At 35.7% G+C, this 20512-nt stretch overlaps 1 protein-coding gene and 1 non-coding gene across 3 annotated transcripts in view; one reads left to right on the plus strand and one right to left on the minus strand.

The window, feature by feature from the left end:
* Positions 1 to 20512, plus strand: part of LOC111504859 (uncharacterized) — a 100166-nt gene that overhangs the window by 76444 nt on the left and 3210 nt on the right. Inside the window, exon 6 of one of the 2 annotated variants that reach the window (XM_074172941.1) lies at positions 15948 to 17220. In XM_074172941.1, coding sequence (XP_074029042.1) covers positions 15948 to 17215 — 1268 coding nt within the window. In that variant the 3' untranslated portion in view covers positions 17216 to 17220. The remainder of the gene's footprint in view (positions 1 to 15947; positions 17221 to 20512) is intronic. The other variant, XM_074172942.1, reaches the window with a different exon arrangement.
* On the minus strand, positions 1290 to 1363 carry TRNAN-GUU (transfer RNA asparagine (anticodon GUU)). Its single transcript has one exon. It is a non-coding gene; the product is annotated as a tRNA-Asn (tRNA).

Consider the following 20512-nt stretch of genomic DNA (forward strand, 5'->3'; position numbering starts at 1 on the left):
CCCCCAAACATACCCTGAAGTTGCTGGATTCCATCAAGAAAAGAGCCATCAGGTACAACCTTGATAGCCTGGAACATCGAAGAAAAGTTGGAGAGTTGTCTCTCTTTTATAGATACTTTCACGGGAAGTGTTCAAGTGACTTGGCGCATTTGGTTCCACCAAGAGCGGTGCATATATATACACGTTGGACTGGCTGCTCATCGTTTTGAGGTTCAACTCAGTACATTTCGAACTTCACTGTCCAAGAACTTTTTCATTTGGAGAACTGCGTCCATGTGAGATAAACTTACTGATAACGTTTTTCCAAATGGATTTAATTTCCAGCGTTTTAAATCCAATGTGAATCGCTACTTCCGCACAGGCTCCGCTCTGAGAGCACCTTAAGGATTTTCCTGTAGTGCTTGTGATATGTCCTTGAAAAAAAGTGAAAAAACAAGAAATAGTACTGTAGTCATTTCATTTCTCAGCTGGTAACTTTGTTCTACCTGATTTGAAATCTCAGAAGTATTGTCAGCAGTATTCACATAGAGAGAATTATCAAACATTTACTGCGCCTAGGGAAAACAAAGACTAGTTGAGTAATATGTCTGTGGAGAGAGTCGGTAGGTATTTGCTTGGACAGTTTGTGTACTTCAAAAGAACATCTAACATATCATCGAGGTGAACAAACCTGACCAAAATGTTCACGAAATTTAAGAAAACTAACATTAACGGTTCTATGTTTCTTTGAAATTTTTATCTTCTTATGCAAAAACAGAAAGCACAAACAATTCTGTTCATACTGTAATACTCATCACATCGAAAAATTACACTTATAATCCACCAGATAATTAGGGACTGCTTAAATTTATGATCAGTTGACTGACTCTAATTAGGTTGTTGAACCCTCATCTGAGAGGCGCCATAAAATTATGTTTCGACCTCAAAAATTTGGATATTTACCAATATTCAGAATAGGTACTCCGTGTACCATGTAATGGTGGAAACATCGGTCCATACCTACCTACCTTGAAAACGAAACGGAAAGTATTACAGGTTCAAGTGTGAGTAATAACAGTAATTCCACTCATTCATTCCATACCAGAAAAAGAGCTCACTTGTGTATTCAACGAACTGTAAACAATTAAATGAAAGTCGTGTCATACCACATGATTCAGGTAATTGCTGCGAATGGGAGTGGATCCGCAGAAAAATACTTTCGATGAATACTTCAAATAACTGATATTTTAGTTGATGAAATTATATCTCTTTATTAACAATCTTGAATTTGTTAAAAAAAAAAAAGAAAGCGCCCCCGGGTGGGCTCGAACCACCAACCTTTCGGTTAACAGCCGAACGCGCTAGCCGATTGCGCCACGGAGGCGATGATGATTCAATAAAATCATTATTATTACGTATAACTATTCCATTAATTTAGATTTTTTTGTGTATTCATTTATAATAGATTATCATAAGAACCAATAACTGTTCATGAAGTAATGTAAATGTAGTAATTATATACTAACGGCCTTCTGACTTCCGCTCATAAATACTATGCAATTTATCACACATGGTTTTAGAAGTAGGTATAGAAGTATCACAGAACACATTACGTGTAATAAAGGTTGCAGTTCATATAGATCTATCTTCACTTTCTGCGTCTTACGAACTTTTCCATATTTGTTACTTGTGAATTCATTACTCCAGGAATGTTAATGATTTGTGGTTTCATTACCTACATCCACCGATACAGCATCCAACATCAAAGATTTCGCAAGACGAGGATTACTTTGACACAAAATTTCCATTCCATCCAATTTCCGGATCCGTGAAGTTAATTTTTATAAGTTCCACCTCCCTTTCAAAACTGATGTTTCAGTGGGCAGAAAATAATATATGTGCCAATAATCAATGGAAATTACGAGCACAAAATTGGAAAAGACTCACTTGACATTTTCTCATGGAACATTTGATACTGAAAATAATCTTATTGGTCTATTTCCAGAAAAATATCAAACGCGTTTCATTCTCATTTGAGGAAAAGCAAACCGCTAAAATGATGAAAAAATTGCACAGCTATAAAACTGAGAAATATGAAATCAACAGTTAGATGTATCTAATTATTCTTGAATCATATGTGTATCTCGGAGTCTAATTATGCAGCATTCTCACAATTTCAATCACAGTCACTGATCCAATCAAAATGGATCAATTGAATCAGGTACTCAAATATAATTGTGACTCAATATTAAAACTCTGCATAGATGCTCCTTCAGAAATCTACAGTTTCAATATGATATTATGCTTAATACAAAACCTTATACCCTAACTTTACTGAGACAGACAACTGAAATGTCAGTAAAGTTTTATTATCCAACGGTATTAGGTATTTACCTCATTATTACTTTTATTTTTGTCATTCAATAATTCCATTGGGATTATTATATTCAAATCCTGGAAAGCAAAACAGAAAAAAGCGCAGTTGTCCAATTTATGAATACCCAAATGCATTCTAACATAAAATATTTGAATTGAAGGGGTTATATTTTATAATATTTATAATAAAATATTATTTCATCACAATTAACATCTACCGCTCAATTTTTACGTTGTAGAATGCTGTAACCGTCATACGAGCAGCGGTCTATAAAATGGGTATATTAAAACATAAATAATACTGGAAAAACACAGTAAGGAACACACAGACACGAAAGAACCTTTATGGAGGGACCGTTCAAGAAAAAGAACCGAAGGACCGCTTCAACAAAGCAGGGATCAACTAAGAATATTTAGAGAGCTGGATACTGTTCATTGAGAAGATCCCTAAACAAAATAATAACGCTGTACAACGGAGACTTCAAGTGTGGGCAATACAAATAAATGTAGTTTAAAAAAACCCGCTTTTAAAAAAATCGAAATAAAAAATTGAAAATATTATTTTTCAAATAAGCTCAAAACAATAAAGAACGAAAAACACTAGTATTATTGTGAAAAAAGCGACGGGCGCTTGATATACAAAAAATATGGCACAAAGCGCGCACGCTTTTTTCACAATAATACTAGTATTTTCAGTTCGTTATTGTCTTGAGCTTATTTAAAAAAATATTTTCAACTTTTCAGTTCAATGTTCTTTGAAAGCGTGTTTTTCAGTTTTTCAAACTATATTTATTTTTCATTTTCAGTTTAGTTTGTTATAAAAGCGTGTTTTTAAGTCTTTTTAAAATATATTTATTTTATCTAAACTTTAAGATCAATCAGCCGTAGGGGACCCTGGGGCTGGTTTTAACAGGGGTAAATACTAACAGCGTAATTACATGGAACCTATTCGACTTACCATGTTAGTTCCAACGCACTTTGTGCTTACGAATACGCGCGAACGTGTCAAACGCCTCCAATTTCACAGGTAAATGAACTTTTTAACGTGTTTAATTTTTTGCATTACTTTTTAAATATGTATCGTAAAAAATTGGCTTTGGTATTGCATAAATCTGTATTTATTGTATTTTTCATTAATGTTAAAGTTTTAATCGAGAATATAACCGGTAAAAGAAAAACCATAACTTTGTGCAAAATGGGGTCGTGGGGTTGGTTTTAACAAAATGCAGGGGGTAGGTTCTAACGCGTTAATATTTGCCCCGCACACGGGGCAGGTTTTAACAGTTGAAAAAATTTAAACGTAGGTAATATTGTTCTTACTGTTTCTATACGACGAGGGTGCAATTTTGATACCAAATGTGATCCCATTTAAAAAATGTTAAGGTTATGGCGACAATGTTTGACGACCTCTGTGGTTGAGTGGTTAGCGTGCCGGCTTTCAAAGCGCTACTACTTTCATTTCCTCCACACTGTTCGCACAAGCTGCAGCCATTAGATGTGGGAATTTATGGGCCCCTGAAGAATTACGTTGCCAGACTACAAACTAATTGGATGATTAACAATCCTGGAAAGACGATGACTATTTATGACCTGCCTGGTATTGTAAGAGAAGCATTTCCGTTGGCTTTCACCCCGAACAATATTGCTCACTCGTTTAGAAAAGCTGGTATCTGGCCATGCAATGAGTTTGTTTTTGGCGATGACGACTTTGCTCCGTCTTTCGTAACAGACCGGCCAATGCCTGTATCCCAGCCGAATGACAATACTAATGCAGCGCCTGTTGAGTCTAATATCACGATTCCCCCGAATCAACAAAACGAGGAAGACATTTTAAGTAATCCATCGCCTTCATTGCTGCAAACTGAGGAACAAGACGAATTAACACCAAAGAGTCTCAGCCTAACATTAGGCCTGGAACCGTCCTTGATACCAGAAATCGAAAGAAGCATGCCTAATCTTGATATCAGCGTAGGTGCAGTAATTGAGGAAATGTCAAGGAGTCCAGTTCCTGGTACATCAACTGCAGAAAATGAACCAGCAGTGACGTCTCCTCCAAGAGATTCACCAACATTCTTTAGTCCCCAAGCTGTACGGCCATTGCCAAAAGCGGCCCCCCGCTCTAAGTCTAATCGAGGTCGCAAGCGAAAATGTGCAATCTTAACCGACACTCCGGAAAAGAGTGCTTTAGAAGAAGAAGCTAAGCTAATGAATAACAAAAAGAAATCTACTGCGAAAGTAAAAGTCAATAAGGAAAAGCAAAGAGTTAAGAAACGTAAAGTGGAAAAAAAAGAAGTCCAGTAAACAGCCTAGGGATAGAGTGAAAAAGAAAGTATTACAAGAGAGTTCAGAAGACGACGATGATGAGGATGAAACCATTTGCTTAGGCTGTGGCTCATCATATTCTGAAGATATATCTGGTGTGGACTGGGTTGAATGTATATCCTGTAAACAATGGTCGCATATAACTTGCATAAAAGGCGATGCAGTTGCTTATGTTTGCACAAACTGCAACTCAGATTCCGATTACGATGACTAATTTTTATCACTGGTTTGAAGACTGACTAATGAGTAGGTTGAGTAAGACTGATTAGAAAGTTTCACTGTTATAACCAAAGTTGTACCTATGTTGATTTATTAGAGGAGTAATGTTTTGTTATTTTATTTGATAAAGATAGATTTAGTAAGTTTTAAGTTTATTACACATGTTTAAACGGCAAGGAGCCGAATTTCATTTTATTTGGATTTTTAATGATCATTTCATGATCAAACATTATTTTTTGTTCTCTGATTTGAGTAATGCTGATTAAGTGAGTCAGTTTAACTATATAATTTAAGTTTTCTGTTGATTTTATGAACGGTAAGGAACCGCATTCAATTTTATTAGTATTTCTAATAAACATTGAATATTATTTTGTTGTTTATCTTAACCAAAATCCCATTCCCAACTACATGTTATTTCTTACCTCCGCTGTTAAAACTTTCCCCAGCGGTGTTAAAACCAACCCCAAACCGGGGGTAAGATCTAACAAGTGACTTGTTTGCCAAAACTCGTTTTTTCTCAGATATGGTAATTATTATATACATTTTTTTGTACTTTACGTAAAGCTCATTAAATTTTGCATCATTTACCAAAAAACCATGTTTCTTGCTAAAGTAGTTTAGAAAATATTACGCTTAATTCAAAATTTGTTAGAACCAGCCCCCGTCTCCCCTATATTGTTTAGAAAAATGACCATTGATATTTTCCGATTCCGGAGAGGGAGCCTGAAAATCAGCTACCAAGCCCAAGGCAGCAGGCATGAACGAAGAAACCCGTTAATGGTGTAACACCCACTTTATTTACCAAATTTTCACGACGGCTTTGGTGATATTTCCAATCTTTGAACCTACAACATTGTTAACAGAAATACAGTGCTAGTCAAAAGTCCCCTCCCCCCTCGTATCTTTTGAACGGGTATACTTCTAATAATGAAATTTGGAGGGTGGAAATAAACGGATGTAGGCTTCTTAACTGGTCATAACAGGTGACGCAATAGTCATAAATGACGTCACAAGGCCACTGTGACCAAAAATTTTAAATGGGACCCTATGGCAAGTGACAGCTCGTTTGAAAGGTATTGAAAATACCTATTCAGTCATACCAATTTTGTTTGGGTTTCGGATGATTTTGATTGATAAATTGAAGAAATACGAAAATTATAGTTTCGCATTTAATTAATAAAGATTTAAGAACCAGTTCTTATAATAAGTGTTCAAAATGTGCTCCATCTACTTCCTGGCAGTAATGCATCCTATTGCTAAACTCTTGTCGTACTCGTCCCAGTGTGTCAGCGGAAATTGCCCTACATTCTTCAACAATTCGTTGTTTCAGAATGGCAATACTGTCAGGTGCTGTAGCGTAAACCTTAGATTTCAAGTACCCCCATAGAAAAAATCTAATGGTGTAAGGTCCGGTGACCGAGCTGGCCATTCGATCGAACCTCGTCGTCCAATCCATCTACCACGATATTCTTCATCTAGGTAACGTCTTACTGCACCGTAATAGTGTGCAGGAGCACCATCTTGTTGAAACGTTATTTCCAAGTTGTCGAATTCATCTGGATTATCTTCTAGAATTTCAAGAATTAACGCCTCAATATCAGTTTGTAACATCTCCAGATACAATTCACCGGTTAAGTTAGCATTGAGAAAAAGAGGCCCAACTATGTGGTTTCCCAAAATACCTGCCCAAACATTTACTTTTTCTGGAAATTGAGTATGTTTTTCACGAAAGATGTGAGGATTTGTGTCACTCCAATACCTCACATTTTGAGTGTTAACATTTCCATTGAGAAAGAAAGTACTTTCGTCACTAAAACAAATTGTCTGTATGTAGCCTGGTTGTCGGTTCATTTTATCGGACATAGTTTCACAGAATTCTAGTCTTCGGTCGGGGTCATCATCTGAAAGTTGGTGCACCATTTTTGATTTGTATGGATGAAATTTGTTTTTAGCCAACACCCTATGTACTGTCCTTTGACTGACTTCACAGATAGACGCAACTTGGGCTGTGGAAGAAGTAGGGTTCACTACCATTTCTCCAAGTATGTCAATTTTTTTGTCATCACTAATTGTTGGTCGACCAGATCGTTTGGCATCTTGAACACTACCTGATGCTTCAAACTTCCGAAGAAGCTCCCTCAAATAAATTCTCGATATAGGGCGATCGGGGTACCTCTCATTAAACAGTCGTTCCGCTGCATGGAAATTGTTTCTACATTCACCAATTATTAAGATAGCTGCTACTTTGTCGGCTACAGTACGTACCATTTTGCCTATGTAAACACTTAAACGTCTCGTTAAACAATAGCTTAGGTAAATTTTCAAGGTATAAACACTTTTAACAAGTAGATAATTCAAACACGTCAACCTTTTTGACAATGAACCAGAGGCGTACTTTAAAATCTTTATTAATTAAATGCGAAACAATAATTTTCGTATTTCTTCAATTTATCAATCAAAATCAGCCGAAACCCAAACAAAATTGGTATGACTGAATAGGTATTTTCAATACCTTTCAAACGAGCTGTCACTTGCCATAGGGTTTCATTTAAAATTTTTGGTCACAGTGGCCTTGTGACGTCATTTATGACTATTGCGTCACCTGTTATGACCAGTTAAGAAGCCTACATCCGTTTATTTCCACCCTCCAAATTTCATTATTATAAGTATACCCGTTCCAAAGATACTAGGGGGGGAGGGGACTTTTGACTAGCACTGTATAAAAACCCTTCAGGAATACAATCGGAAGCCGAATCCACATGTGTTTCTAGAAATGGTATGAAACAAAGGTTAACGCAGTCAAGCTGCTCCTGTTTGGTGAGGGTTCACTAACTTTCATTGTTACAATTATTATCTCTGTGGCATGCTTGAACGATTTTTTGAGCAGCCTTTCAGATACCTTCCGTCTCATCATCATCATAAATTCTTTCAACGTTATTCAAAATTTGATAGGAAGTAGAATCCATACGATAATCTCATTTATTTTGTGAAGACACTTCTGGAGCATCATAAAACAATTACATAAATTTCTAATTCGCATTATTACAGATTACATATTACTTATTATTCAAAAAGAGGCAGGTGAAAGAAATAGACATTTTTCGAATATGATGAGTTATGTATTACTCTTCCATTATTTTCGGTACAAAGATGTGTACGCCACAAGAAAACAAATATTTTTATTAACGAACCTCAGGAAAGTTTTGGAAAAAGAAACACATTTAGTGTGGCGGGTTTTTTTTGAAATTTTGACAGGAAACACTAAAGTTATTCCAAAAATGGAAAGATATAAAAAATCTGTGTAAATCTGTTTTTCCGTTAACCATCTTTCGCACCGCTATGAACGACAACCCTTAGGTTGATTAAATTAGGTAGTTGCCCACTTGAAAGGTTGATAATTTTTTATGGTCACAAGTATCAATAACCGTTTTGCATATATTCTCTATAAACTGTGTGAAAGAGCCCTAACAGACAAATTCAATCACATTGTTATTCACGAATGCTTCCTGAGATAATATTTATTAGAATCAGTCATACGGTATGAAATGATCAATTCAATCGGTCAGAATTAGGATATTGAAATTTCAACAAATGGACAAATTGAATGTAGATATTCTTATTTGTCGTAATTCTAACACAGTTGAATTTTTTCATTGAAAAATCATGAATGATATTTTTCCTATTGATGTGACACCCATAGTTGTTTCCACTTATGTCTCGCTTGCGTTTTCGCAGTTATTTTTACCAAGTATTTTTTTTTGTTTATTCACATTTTGTCTTCAATCGAGGACCAAGTGCCTGGTACTGACGATGCTCAATAGGCTGAAACAGCTGTCTACCGGTAGCTCTTATATTGAAATCAATATGTGAATGATCAGAATAGTACTTATCATTTATTTTTTGATTTTCATGGAAGTATTTTGCAGCAGTTTGACAGCATTACCCTTTCTTGGTTTCATATCATTTCTAGAAACATGTGGATTCGTATTCCAGGATAGCTAACCAAATTTCATTTCTGTTACCGCAGTTGTCGGTTGATTCATCAAACCACCAACAGTGACATAAAAACGTGTCAAGTTTACTTAGGTGTCACACCTTTGAGTGGTTCCATTTACGTCTGGCTTGCGTTTACGCAGTAATTTTTTTTTAAGGACAAAACACGACCACTACAGGAATATCCTATACTAAGTTGAACCTCAAAACGATGAGTAGCCACAGTTTATCGCGTATTTCCGATATGTAACGCTCTTGGTGGAATCAAGTGAGCCAAGTCACTTAAACACTTCCCGTGAAAGTATCTATAGAAGAAATACAAATATCCAACCTTTCTTCTATGTTCCAAACTATCAAAGTTGCAAGTGATGTTTGCGTTTTCAGTCAAGATGACTCTTTTCTGGATGGAATCCAGCAGCTTCAGGGTATGCTCAGGGACGGAGCTTCGTACATGAGAACAATACTCCAAAGAAGGTCTGATTTGAGCTTTATGAAGCACCGAAAATTGCTGAGTTGCTGTTTCGGAACAGTACCACAAGCTTTTGAAGAGCGGCTTTTGCAATTCCAGCGACATGATTGTGCCAAGACATATTGGTGTCCATTTTAACCCACAACAAACTCATCGAAGCAGAAATTGGAATTGTCTGACCTGACATTTTTACATTTGGTTCGAAGACTATCATCTTTTTGGAGAAAACAGATACCTGGGTGTTTGTGGTATTGCATTGAACCTGGTTAGTTTTACCCCAATTCGAACTCGATTCTAGATCTTCATTAAGATATGCAACCTCCCGATGCCGGTGAAGATTTGCATCCACCGCTGATATCCTTGAAACCAAATGGAATGACGGAACATGTGTGCTGTCGTCAGCAAAGCAATATATTGGATTCTTGATTTTTTCCAATAAGTCGTTGATATACAATATAGATCCCTGAGAAACACCACGTTGATTGTGAAAGTATTCGAGATATATCTGTCGACGGCCACTTGCAGGGAACGTTTTTTCAGAAAGCTAAAGAGCCATACACAAAAATGATCCGACAGGCCATAGTTTCGAAGTTTGGCCGGCAAACCATCATGCGACACACAGTCAATGGCCTTAGAAGTATCAAGCGCTACAGCTCTCGACTCTCCATGTTACTTGATTGCGTTATTCCAAATATAGGCGGCATAAGATATATAGAAGGTCGCCTGTTGATGTTTGTTTCCGAAAACCATATAGATGATCCCTCAAGATGTTGAAGCCTTCCAAATATTTGAGGATATGGTGTTTTACAGCTTTTCCCATGAATTTCTATATCACTGATAGCAAAGCGACTAGTCTAGAGTCATTTGAAAGATTTTTCTTGCCCTTTTTGGGAACAGGCTGAACGCGAGCAATCTTTCATCAAGAATGAAAAACCCCCTTCTTGTATGACAGGTTGAAAAGTCTGCAAAATACTGGTACGAGTTCATTTGCGTACTTCATCGGCATTTCATCAGGACCAGACGCCTTGTTGATAATGAGCTGTTTCAGAATTGAATAGAACTGGCTGATACTTGATGCAAATTCATGTTGAAAAACTAATCAATAGAGTTTACTGTATAATTTTCACTATAAAGGGTTTTACAAAAACCGCGACACGTGTTTCGCTATACAATAGCGAAGGAAGTAATCAATTTTATAATAAGTTACTCTATACATGGATGTGTAGATCATGCAAAGAAGTTACTTTCAGACACAAACTGGAAAGAAAAGCCCTCCTGAAACAGCTACTTTCATATTAACATTGAATTACACGAAAGGAAACTTCTTTCGAAACAAATACTTTTATATGAACACTGAATTATACAGAAGACACTATCTATACTCAGTTTGTATTTCAAACATTCGTTATGAAATAAAATCAGATATCATTCACATGTTCATGATTAATCCCAGGTATTTGATATATGGTTTGATAATTATTCCAATAATGGTCCCACCGTCATTGAAGGTGTGTGTATCATATTTGGGTATATTATTGTTTTATTTTGCGAGTAAAACAATGTTTTGATGAAATTAATTGTTAGTAGTCTGCCCTCAAACCACTGGATTATAGTATAGAAGTCTTTTTCAACTTTGTTCTTGAGGTCTGTCCAATTTTTACCGCGATATAACACAGCGGTATCATCAGCAAAATTGACTATAGTTCCGTCAATATATAGGGGCCCAAAAACTGTACCCTGCGGCACTCCATATTCTATACATCTATTAGAGCTGTATGAGAAGTAGCTTCCGAGGAGTTTCGAAGAGATACCTCTGAATCCGATATTTTCAAGAATTTTCAATAATTTTTCATGGGTCACGGTTGTCAAAGGCTTTAGCCAAATCTACAAAAATGCATAAAGTTGCTTCACCTTTGTCCATTGCCTCATACATTTCTTTCGTGAGCTTGATCATTGCATCTTGGGTCGACTTGGATTCTCGGAAACCAAAAGTGGTTGTCCGAGAGTATTTGATATTTCGTCAAGCATTTGTCCATTCTGATTTTCAACAGCTTTTCAAATATTTTTACCATATTACTGATGAGTGATATCGGTCTATAATTTATTTCCCGTTTTATATATGGGTTTTATGATGGAGTGCTTAAAAATATCCGGGAATATACTTGACTGCGAAGATTTGTTCAATATGAATGAAATGGGCTCAGTTAGATAATTGACAAATTTACATCATGACATTCAATTACAGAATTTTGATCTTTCTAGAAATATCCATAACAAATTCATTCGTTCGGTAAAGGTTTCCTTCTCTTGATAAAATCATGTAAAAATTGGACATCTTCAAGAGGAGTATAATATTCCTCTTGAAGACCTGATGATCGATCGAAACACATGTCGAGGTGTTAACTCCAGTAATTTTCATTACTACATCAAAGGTTCCAAACAGTGGATTACAAACGAACGTTATTGTTTAATTTTTTTGCAATTACCCCGTCAACCCTTGCGTTTTCAATGATCTTATTAATTTTTTAAGAACGCGAAAAAGAAAATGAAGTTGTTTCTATTCATTGTACTTCTGTAAATGATGTGGTGTATGGAAGGATTTGACAAGAAAATAGTTTCTGCAAATTTCAATATTTTTCCCACAATATTATGATACCTTTCCTGGATGTCATCAACTAAATAAAATAGCAAAGACTTCGTTATGTTTTATCAGAACTATTGTAACTTGTGTGGAGAACATTGTACGCATGTTTGTTCTTTATGACTTTCACCTAAGTAGGTATAAATCTTTGCTCGAACTATTTCGATACGTCAAAGATAATAATTTGATGGAAATTATAACTGATAAGTGTTCCAAAATCTCATTTAACAGGTTATTTCTTGATGATATGCGAATATCTAGGGGTGTAAATTTACATAGAAAAATAATTATAGAGCGCTATATGAACTGTTGTCCAAAAATGTTTCGTTTCGAAAATAAGAGATGTTAAAAGTTTCATCAAGAAATGGTAATCGTTTAATATTTACAACACCATTGGGGTTATTTCAGTTTGATGAAATGAAATAAAAAACATTGGTGGCCATTCTTGTCGCCCACCGTGGTTAATTCAACGATTTGGATGAAAATTTTGCAAATGATTCCGAATCACTGGACTGGAATGTGCTGGTGCACCACCATGCATACAAGGTGTCTCTGAATAAGTGTAAAACATTTGAGGAGGTGATTCCTCATCGGAAAAAAGATAGGATCTTTCATATAAAGAAACTTCATTTGAGCATCCCTTGTTAAGATACAGCCCCTACAATTTTTTTCACAAGCACTGAAAAAGTTACAATATTGAAATTAACCTGACGTTTTTTACTAACAAAAAGATACTAACCAGTAATTTATTTGGTTCACCCCATGGTTGTAAGGGGTGGAAAACGCAACCCCTAATATTTATTTCCAATGTAACTTTTTGTCTTATTATTTGTTTACCATTTAAAAATGTATTTAAGATAGCCTATTTCATTCTAAACAAAAAATATCTCTTCGGTTTTTTGCCCAAAATAAATGGGGTTTGGAGCAAAAAATTATTTTACGAACAACTACAGAGATACATCGTCATAAATGCGAACTGGATTTATTGTTGAACTGTTATTTATTGTTAGTACCTGCATTAAACGATTAAAGGGTAATAAACAAAACTAATTTTTCAATAACAAAACACACAACATGTAGAAATCATAGTGAATGTTCAATATGTCTACTTTCAGACATTACGCATGCGTCTAGACGTCGGCGCATTGAGCCAGGTATTCGTTCAAATATTCCTGCAGTCTATCGACGATGCGGTTTCTTAAGTCCTCTACATCGCGAACAGGAGTACGATGAACCAAATGCTGTAAATTGCCCCAAATAGAGAAATCGAGAGGATTGAGATTCGGGGATCGAGCGGGCCAGTTCTGTGGTCCTCCTCGACCTATACACTGATTTGCATATGTTTCAGTTAAATGCTAGCGTGCTACTTGACTAAAATGGGCGGGAGGCCCATCATGCATAAAAAACATATCCCTTCTGACGCCCAAAGGAACTTCCTTCAGCAGTACTGGATGCACTTCCCTTAAAAATTGAACGTATGCCTCACCATTCAATCGAGGAGGTAAAAAATGAGGCCGAATTAAATCATCCCCAATAACTCCGAGCCACACGTTAAGAGAAAACTGTTCTTGATGGTTAGTTTCGACAATAGCGTGAGGGTTTTCATCAGCCCATATATGGTAATTATGAAAATTAATAATCTTGCCCCGAGAAAAACTACATTCGTCCATGAATTCTATCGTCTTCAGAAAGTCACAATTTCTTCTAATCATTTCCAGCATCCAATTGCAAATTCAAGACGGTTCGGAAATTCTCGCGGTAACAGTGCCTGTACTCGTTGCAGATGGTAAGGGTTGTTCCTTTAAAATTCGAAATACCGTCATGTGATCAACATTTAGCTTGAAAGCAATCTTTCTAGTACTGGTAGTAGGTTGTTCTTCAATCAAATTAAGTACTGCTTCCTCAAGTACTTCTCGATGGCGACCACAATCCTGCGTTCTTTTGTCGAATGAACCATATTCTCGTAATCGTTGATGAAGTCGAGCAAATATTCTATGTGAAGGATGCTGCCGTTGAGAATACATTTCAGCATATCAGCTTCTAACCCATTCTCCTGCGACAGACCGTAAACGTAATGCATATCAGCCATTTCCTCATTTGTGTATACTATTTTAATAAGAAGTGAATTATTAAAATAACAAATTAAGAACAGAACAACAACACACAATTGATATTAATTCAATTTCGAAAATTCACAAACTGACAGCGTCATACCAATTCAATTGTCACTATCGCTAATAGCGACCTACTTAATAGATTAGTTTCGTTTTTTCGCATTTATGACGATGTATCTCTGTAGTTGTTCGTAAAATATTTTTTTGCTGCGAACTGGTTTATTTTGGGCAAAAAACCCAAGAGACATTTTTTGTTAAGATTGAAACAGGCTATCGGAAATAAATTATTAAATGGTAAACAAATAATAAGACGAAAAGTTACACTGGAAATAAATTTTAGGGGTTGCGTTTCCCACCCCTTACAACCATGGGGTAAACCAAATAAATTTCTGGCTAAGTGTCTTTTTGATAGTACAAAACGTCAGGTCAATTTCAATATTGTAACTTTTTTAGTGCTTATGTGCTTGTTATAGAAATTTTATGTACTCCCTTTAAGGTGCTGTATCTTAACAAGGGATGCTCCAATGAAATTTCTTTATATGAAAGATCCTATCTTTTTTTCGATGAGGAATTACCTCCTTAAATGTTTTGCACTTATTTAGTTACACCCTGTAAATGCCTGATCATACGTTAACCAAGAATTGGTGTTGTAAATGGTTTTCTCTTCTGAAATAGAAATGTTTCTGTTGTGGAATTATCTGTGAACAGAATATGCGATTTTGCATAATATTTTGAAAATTCTACTGACAGAAGGTTAAACATCTTCGAAAATCTCTGGGCAGTAACGCCAGAACTATAAAAATATGATGAGATACGATAGATCTACTAAAATTATCCATTCAATTTGGAGGCAAATATTGAACTTTTTAGCGAACTTTCTCGTACTTGTTTCAGGGTGTTCTTTGATTTTCTGTAGCACAACTCCATTTCAGCTGTTCTCACACTTTGACGCCTTCCTTCAGATGTTTCTTTTGGATGATACTAGGTTTCATGACTTCATTTTTTGTGTATTGATGAACTAAAGTGTGAATATGAGGTGAATCAAAAGCTGAAGTAAGATCGAGATTAATGTAATTCTTTAATATTTTTTCATCAATATAGAGGTTTTAATATTTCGAATCACAAACGACATGTCACAGAAAAAACTCGAAAGAGCTCTCTTATTCGAAATTGAACGGGGAATTCCAAAATAACTTTCATTTGTGAAAATTCAACGTACCGGCTGACGAAGTTAGTTGGGTAAGATCGAATTGAATACAATGTTTCAACAATTTTTCGTATCGTAAGAACGAAACTTTCGAGAAGTTTTCCATTTAAAATTGAACGAATAGATCATTGAAAATTTCATTTGAGAATAATCCATAGGCGTATCATTTGTTTATCATAAATATCGAAGTTAATTTCCGTACTCACGTCACTGTTGGAGTTAATACTCCAAATCATGGACTTTTAGTGTATTACTGCTCTACAAATATCGCTTAAATTTCCACAATGGTTTCAAAAATAACTCTCTAAAACTGTAACATCCGTATTTTCATAACGGAACAATTTTTGACCATACTTCATACAGCAACGCAATTATTTCTCATGTAATATTGAGAAATATTAATCAGGAGTGTTGTTTCAATATGAATATTCTAATAATTGAAAATGCTTACGAATCTGTGGATGACATATTCTAATGGCATAGAACGCCAAACAGAACATATTATAGTTTACACTATCATCTAGAAATATTGCATGTCTTTCAGCTCTTTGGAAATAAAAAACTTACTCAAATAAATCACTGAACGAAAGTGACAAAAACGAATCTAACAGATATTTTTTCCAACAGGAGCAGACGGCTTACTAATTGTCAAGAAAATTCCAAGTGGACACCACCATCAACACGTAGAAAATGTACCTGCTTTCAAACCACTCAAGCCTTCTGGTCCTGGCTTAGGCACCATTGTCAGTAAATTTTTCGCGGCTTCCTCTTCTTCTAATCCACATCAGCCAGAACCGTTTGGTAATACAGCAAGCGCAGGTACATATTACAATTCATACGAGCCTGAGTCGAACTATCATTATGATGATCCATGGGACAATAAAGTGGCTCCATCCGCAGCTTCTGGATTAGTTACTCTTGGGGAAAAGCATGCGATTAGTCAACAAAAACCTGTCCATCCAACAACAAGCTACGGTGAACCTTTCGAAAAGGCCCCTAGTTATTTGAGTCAGAATTTAGATGATTTTTCCACAGCAGCTTCTCATAATAGTCCAAAACTCATACAATCAAATATTCAAAAAAATAATGCCTTTGCATCATCTACTTCAGTTGGTAGCGGTAAAACAATTTCTCAAAATGGTTTTGGGAGCCCTCAAGACTCAAACTTCATAACTTCCAACAATACCCCTCCATTTGATGAATCTCTTTCATCAAGCCAAGGTTTTGGCTTCAGCTTCTTGGACAATTCCTCTGACGATCAATATTCATTGAATAGTGGACTCAGAGTTGAACAATTACAACCGACATCTGATCAGGTTTCTTTCCAAAATGATATACAAAGTCCAACTGACAATTCTTACCCTGCAAGTTCTAGCTATCTGTCCCTTTCGAAAGGTAGCCAATTACCTAATATAGCTGATTACCCTGATGGATTTCCTGGACATGTAGGCATCAAAGTGGAAGGTGAATATTTTAGACTACCCAGACAAGAATATAACGAACAGTCTTCACAGCAACTAATTCAGAGTTCATCCGGACTGAAAATCCCTTCATCCAGCCTTTCTCCCTACTTACAGAGTCCTGAAATGAAACAGGTTTCCTTGCCAACTCACTTTGAGATGCCATTTTCCAGCCCTTCGCCCTATCTACAGAGTCCTAAAACAGAACAGTTGTTTTTGCCAACTCCTTATATTTCACACGACTTGCCAGCACCAACCAAATTGAGTTATTTCGAGAATCCTGAATACATATATAGGATGTCAAAGAGACCTTCAATCAGAAGTACTCATGGACTTTCTCACTACATGAAGTCCAGTAAATCAAATCCTGGTGTGAAACTTGTCAAATCAGTTTCTTATGAATTAGGACCACACGGACCAAAAAGACTGACATGATTTCTGTACGTATTTGTTCTTATGAAAAACGTCTACTAATATCGACTAAAACTACTCAATGATTAAAAGGTGGACTGATACTAACTAAACTAATGAAGCTAAGACGCACGATACTAACATAAATGTGATATAAACACTAATGTACTCGTTCACGAAAGAAATGGAATGCCAATTTTATAAACTGAAGCGAATATTTTCAGATAGTGATTTTCTGATATTACATAAATAATGTTTTTCTTGTCGCTCTAAGAAAGAGTACATTTCATGAATTTGGGAAGATGTGAGACACCTTCTGGAAGACTTTGTGAAACGAGCTATGGTGAACCTTTCGAAAAGGCTCCCAGTTATTTGAGTCAGAATTCAGGTGATTTTTCCGCAGCAGCTCTTCATAATAGTTCAAAACTGATAAAATCATCAGATATCCAAAAAATTAATGCCTTTGCATCAGCTAGAGATATGATCTCAGCAACTGTTTCGTTAAAGATGAACTAAAATTCAACACAAATGTTTGCAAAAAAATAAATGAATATGCCAAATTACAAAATACCCAAATGATATTTTCTTCAAACTTCATTGAAATTTCATTAATTTGTCTCAATAATAGTTGACAGAAGTGTTTTCTCATCCGAAGTAATGCTCCCATAGCGCATTTCTTTGATGACACTTGTAACATGGGTTCAATATTTGTTAAAAATTTCAATTCAGATTCTTATCAAACTTCATATGTCGTAATCGAGTTTCAGTGTTTCAAGGTTACTGAGCACATGTGCTTTTTTCCCTGTTGAATTTTTTATAATGTTTTCAAAACTTTCACTATTATTTCATGTAGGTATGCTGCATTATGTCTCAAGTTAACAGTTCATCTTGAGGACGCATCTTCATCTTCACTGACATGTATTACTTATATTATGATATGATATAAAATCAAGAAAGGTCAATGGAAGCAGGAGCCACCGGTAGACAGCTATTTCGGCCTATTGGGCATCGTCAGTACCGGGCAGACGGTACCACCAATAGGTGGTTCCACTTATGTCCCGCTTGCATTTACGCAGTTATTCAAATTGAGTACTTTCCTTGATTATACACATTTTGTCTTCAATCGCGGACCGCCTGCCCGTTACTAATTTTTCCCATCAGATCACTTCAGACGGAGTGAACCATCTGAGTAACCCGACCAAAAAAATCAATTCCAGCTAGTCATAAACCCTTCCTGCAGTTGATTCAGTCGGATGTCTAGTGCGCCACCTCCAGACAAAGTCAGGAAACAACTCAACAAACACATACTCTGGCGTTGGAGTCAGAATAATGATGACATTTCGGAGAGGTGCATTACATGCCCAAAATTCAAGTGAAAAATACCTTACACCTTGCCTATTATTTATAACTACGATTTTCTAGATAAGTGTGCAGATACACGACGAAAAGACAACAACTAACGCAGCTGATGCAGCGCAGAAAGCTGAAGTAAAACCATCAACGTGTGCATCGTCTTCCATTTGGAAGATTCGTCAGAATTTCTTCCTGTATACGAAAAGCGGAAATTATTTTAACTTGGTCGGTACGACCAATCGATAAACCGATTTTGAGATATTGCCCCATCATCAATACCGGGCAGGTCACTTCAGACGGAGTGAACCGTCGGACTACCCCGACCTAATAAAATTATTCCAGCTAGTCATAATTTCGTTCTACGGTTGATTCAGTAGAATGTCTACTGCGCCACCTGCAGACAAAACCAGGAAAAAACTCCACAGACACATACTCCGGCGGCTATAAGTATTCCTTGAATGTGTCTCCTTGACTATAAAATTGACCTTTTCGATTCCTCACTTCAATACTGAAAGGAAGGTATTGAGGATGGGGAGTAATATATATATATATATATATATATATATATATATATATATATATAAATCATATATATATATATATATATATATATATATATATATATATATATATATATATATATATAAATCAATAACAGGAAAATATTTTCAATATCTCAGGAAAATGTTTAGAAGGAACAAGGTTTGATCACCCTGTACATGAACAGAAGTGCAGTTCTCTAAGCGGAAACACGGTAACATGTTCCAAAGCTATGGAAATGTCAAAAATTCAAAAATTGTGTATCAAACTATGACAGAATTTGCACAACATTATCAATCAGAAATAATATTGCATCTGTTGCAGAAGATTGGAAAAAACATAATAGAATTGTTATAATCAATTAGAAATAATGAAATGCTTGAAAAGAATAGTTGTACCAGCTTCCTCAGTTACGAACATCAAATGATGCTTGGGTAAAATTAAGGTGTTCAGACATTAGTGAGGTTATACAAAATTAGTAAACGTATAAAAGAAAAAATTAAGCTAATTTTAGAAATGAATATCGAAATTGTAAGTTAACTAGTTTTAGAAATATGAAACTTTGAAATTAGAACGTGTGACAATTAGTAGTTGGTAACCAAGGAGAGTAGTGATTATTCAACTTTTTTGTTTTGTGTGACAATTAGTAGTTGGTAACCAAGGAGAGTAGTGATTATTCAACTTTTTTGTCAACAAAAGGATTGAATGAATACTACTGGAGTTTTTTCCCAACATAAAACTGTTACTTTTAACACCTCGACACGTGTTTCGATCACCAAGTTATGATCTTCAAGAGGAAGATCACACTGATCACACTGATCTTCCTCAATCACCAAGAGGAAGATAATTGTGATCTTCCTCTTGGTGATTGAAACACGTGTTGAGGTGTTAGAAATAACGGTTTTCTGTTGGGAAAAAACCCCAGTAATATTCATTACTACACCAAAGGTTTCAATAGGTGCATCACAACAATAAAAGGATTGCTTCCGAAGCCTCAAGAGAGTAACCTCGTGAATTTGATGCTCCAGAAATAGTTGCAAAATAATTTTAATACTATTCAACTTCAAGTATTCAAATGATAATAAACCACAATTGAATGAGAAATCTACTAGTGGTATTTAGACAAAAGTGTTTTTATTCATTTCATTCAAGAGATCATGAATCACCATAAAGTAAACAAGTCATCAATCACACGCATTCTAAGGAGATGTATTAGGTAACATTCAACAACATATTGATTTATCCAGATTGAATTGTACTGAACTGAATGCAATCGAGACATTTTGGAAATGAATATATATTTCAATCCACTTTCGTCAACTTCCTTGGGGAATTCAAAGCGAGCATTGAAATTGCTTTCTACGTGAGAATAGCTCTCCATAATAAAGTCGCTTTGTGCAAATCACAGTAATATCGAAATTGTAGAAT

This window comes from Leptinotarsa decemlineata, unplaced genomic scaffold (assembly GCF_025532065.1).
Source record: "Leptinotarsa decemlineata unplaced genomic scaffold, Ldec_3_MD MMD2_tig00000199_RagTag_RagTag, whole genome shotgun sequence".
In the NCBI taxonomy this organism is placed as follows: domain Eukaryota; kingdom Metazoa; phylum Arthropoda; class Insecta; order Coleoptera; family Chrysomelidae; genus Leptinotarsa; species Leptinotarsa decemlineata.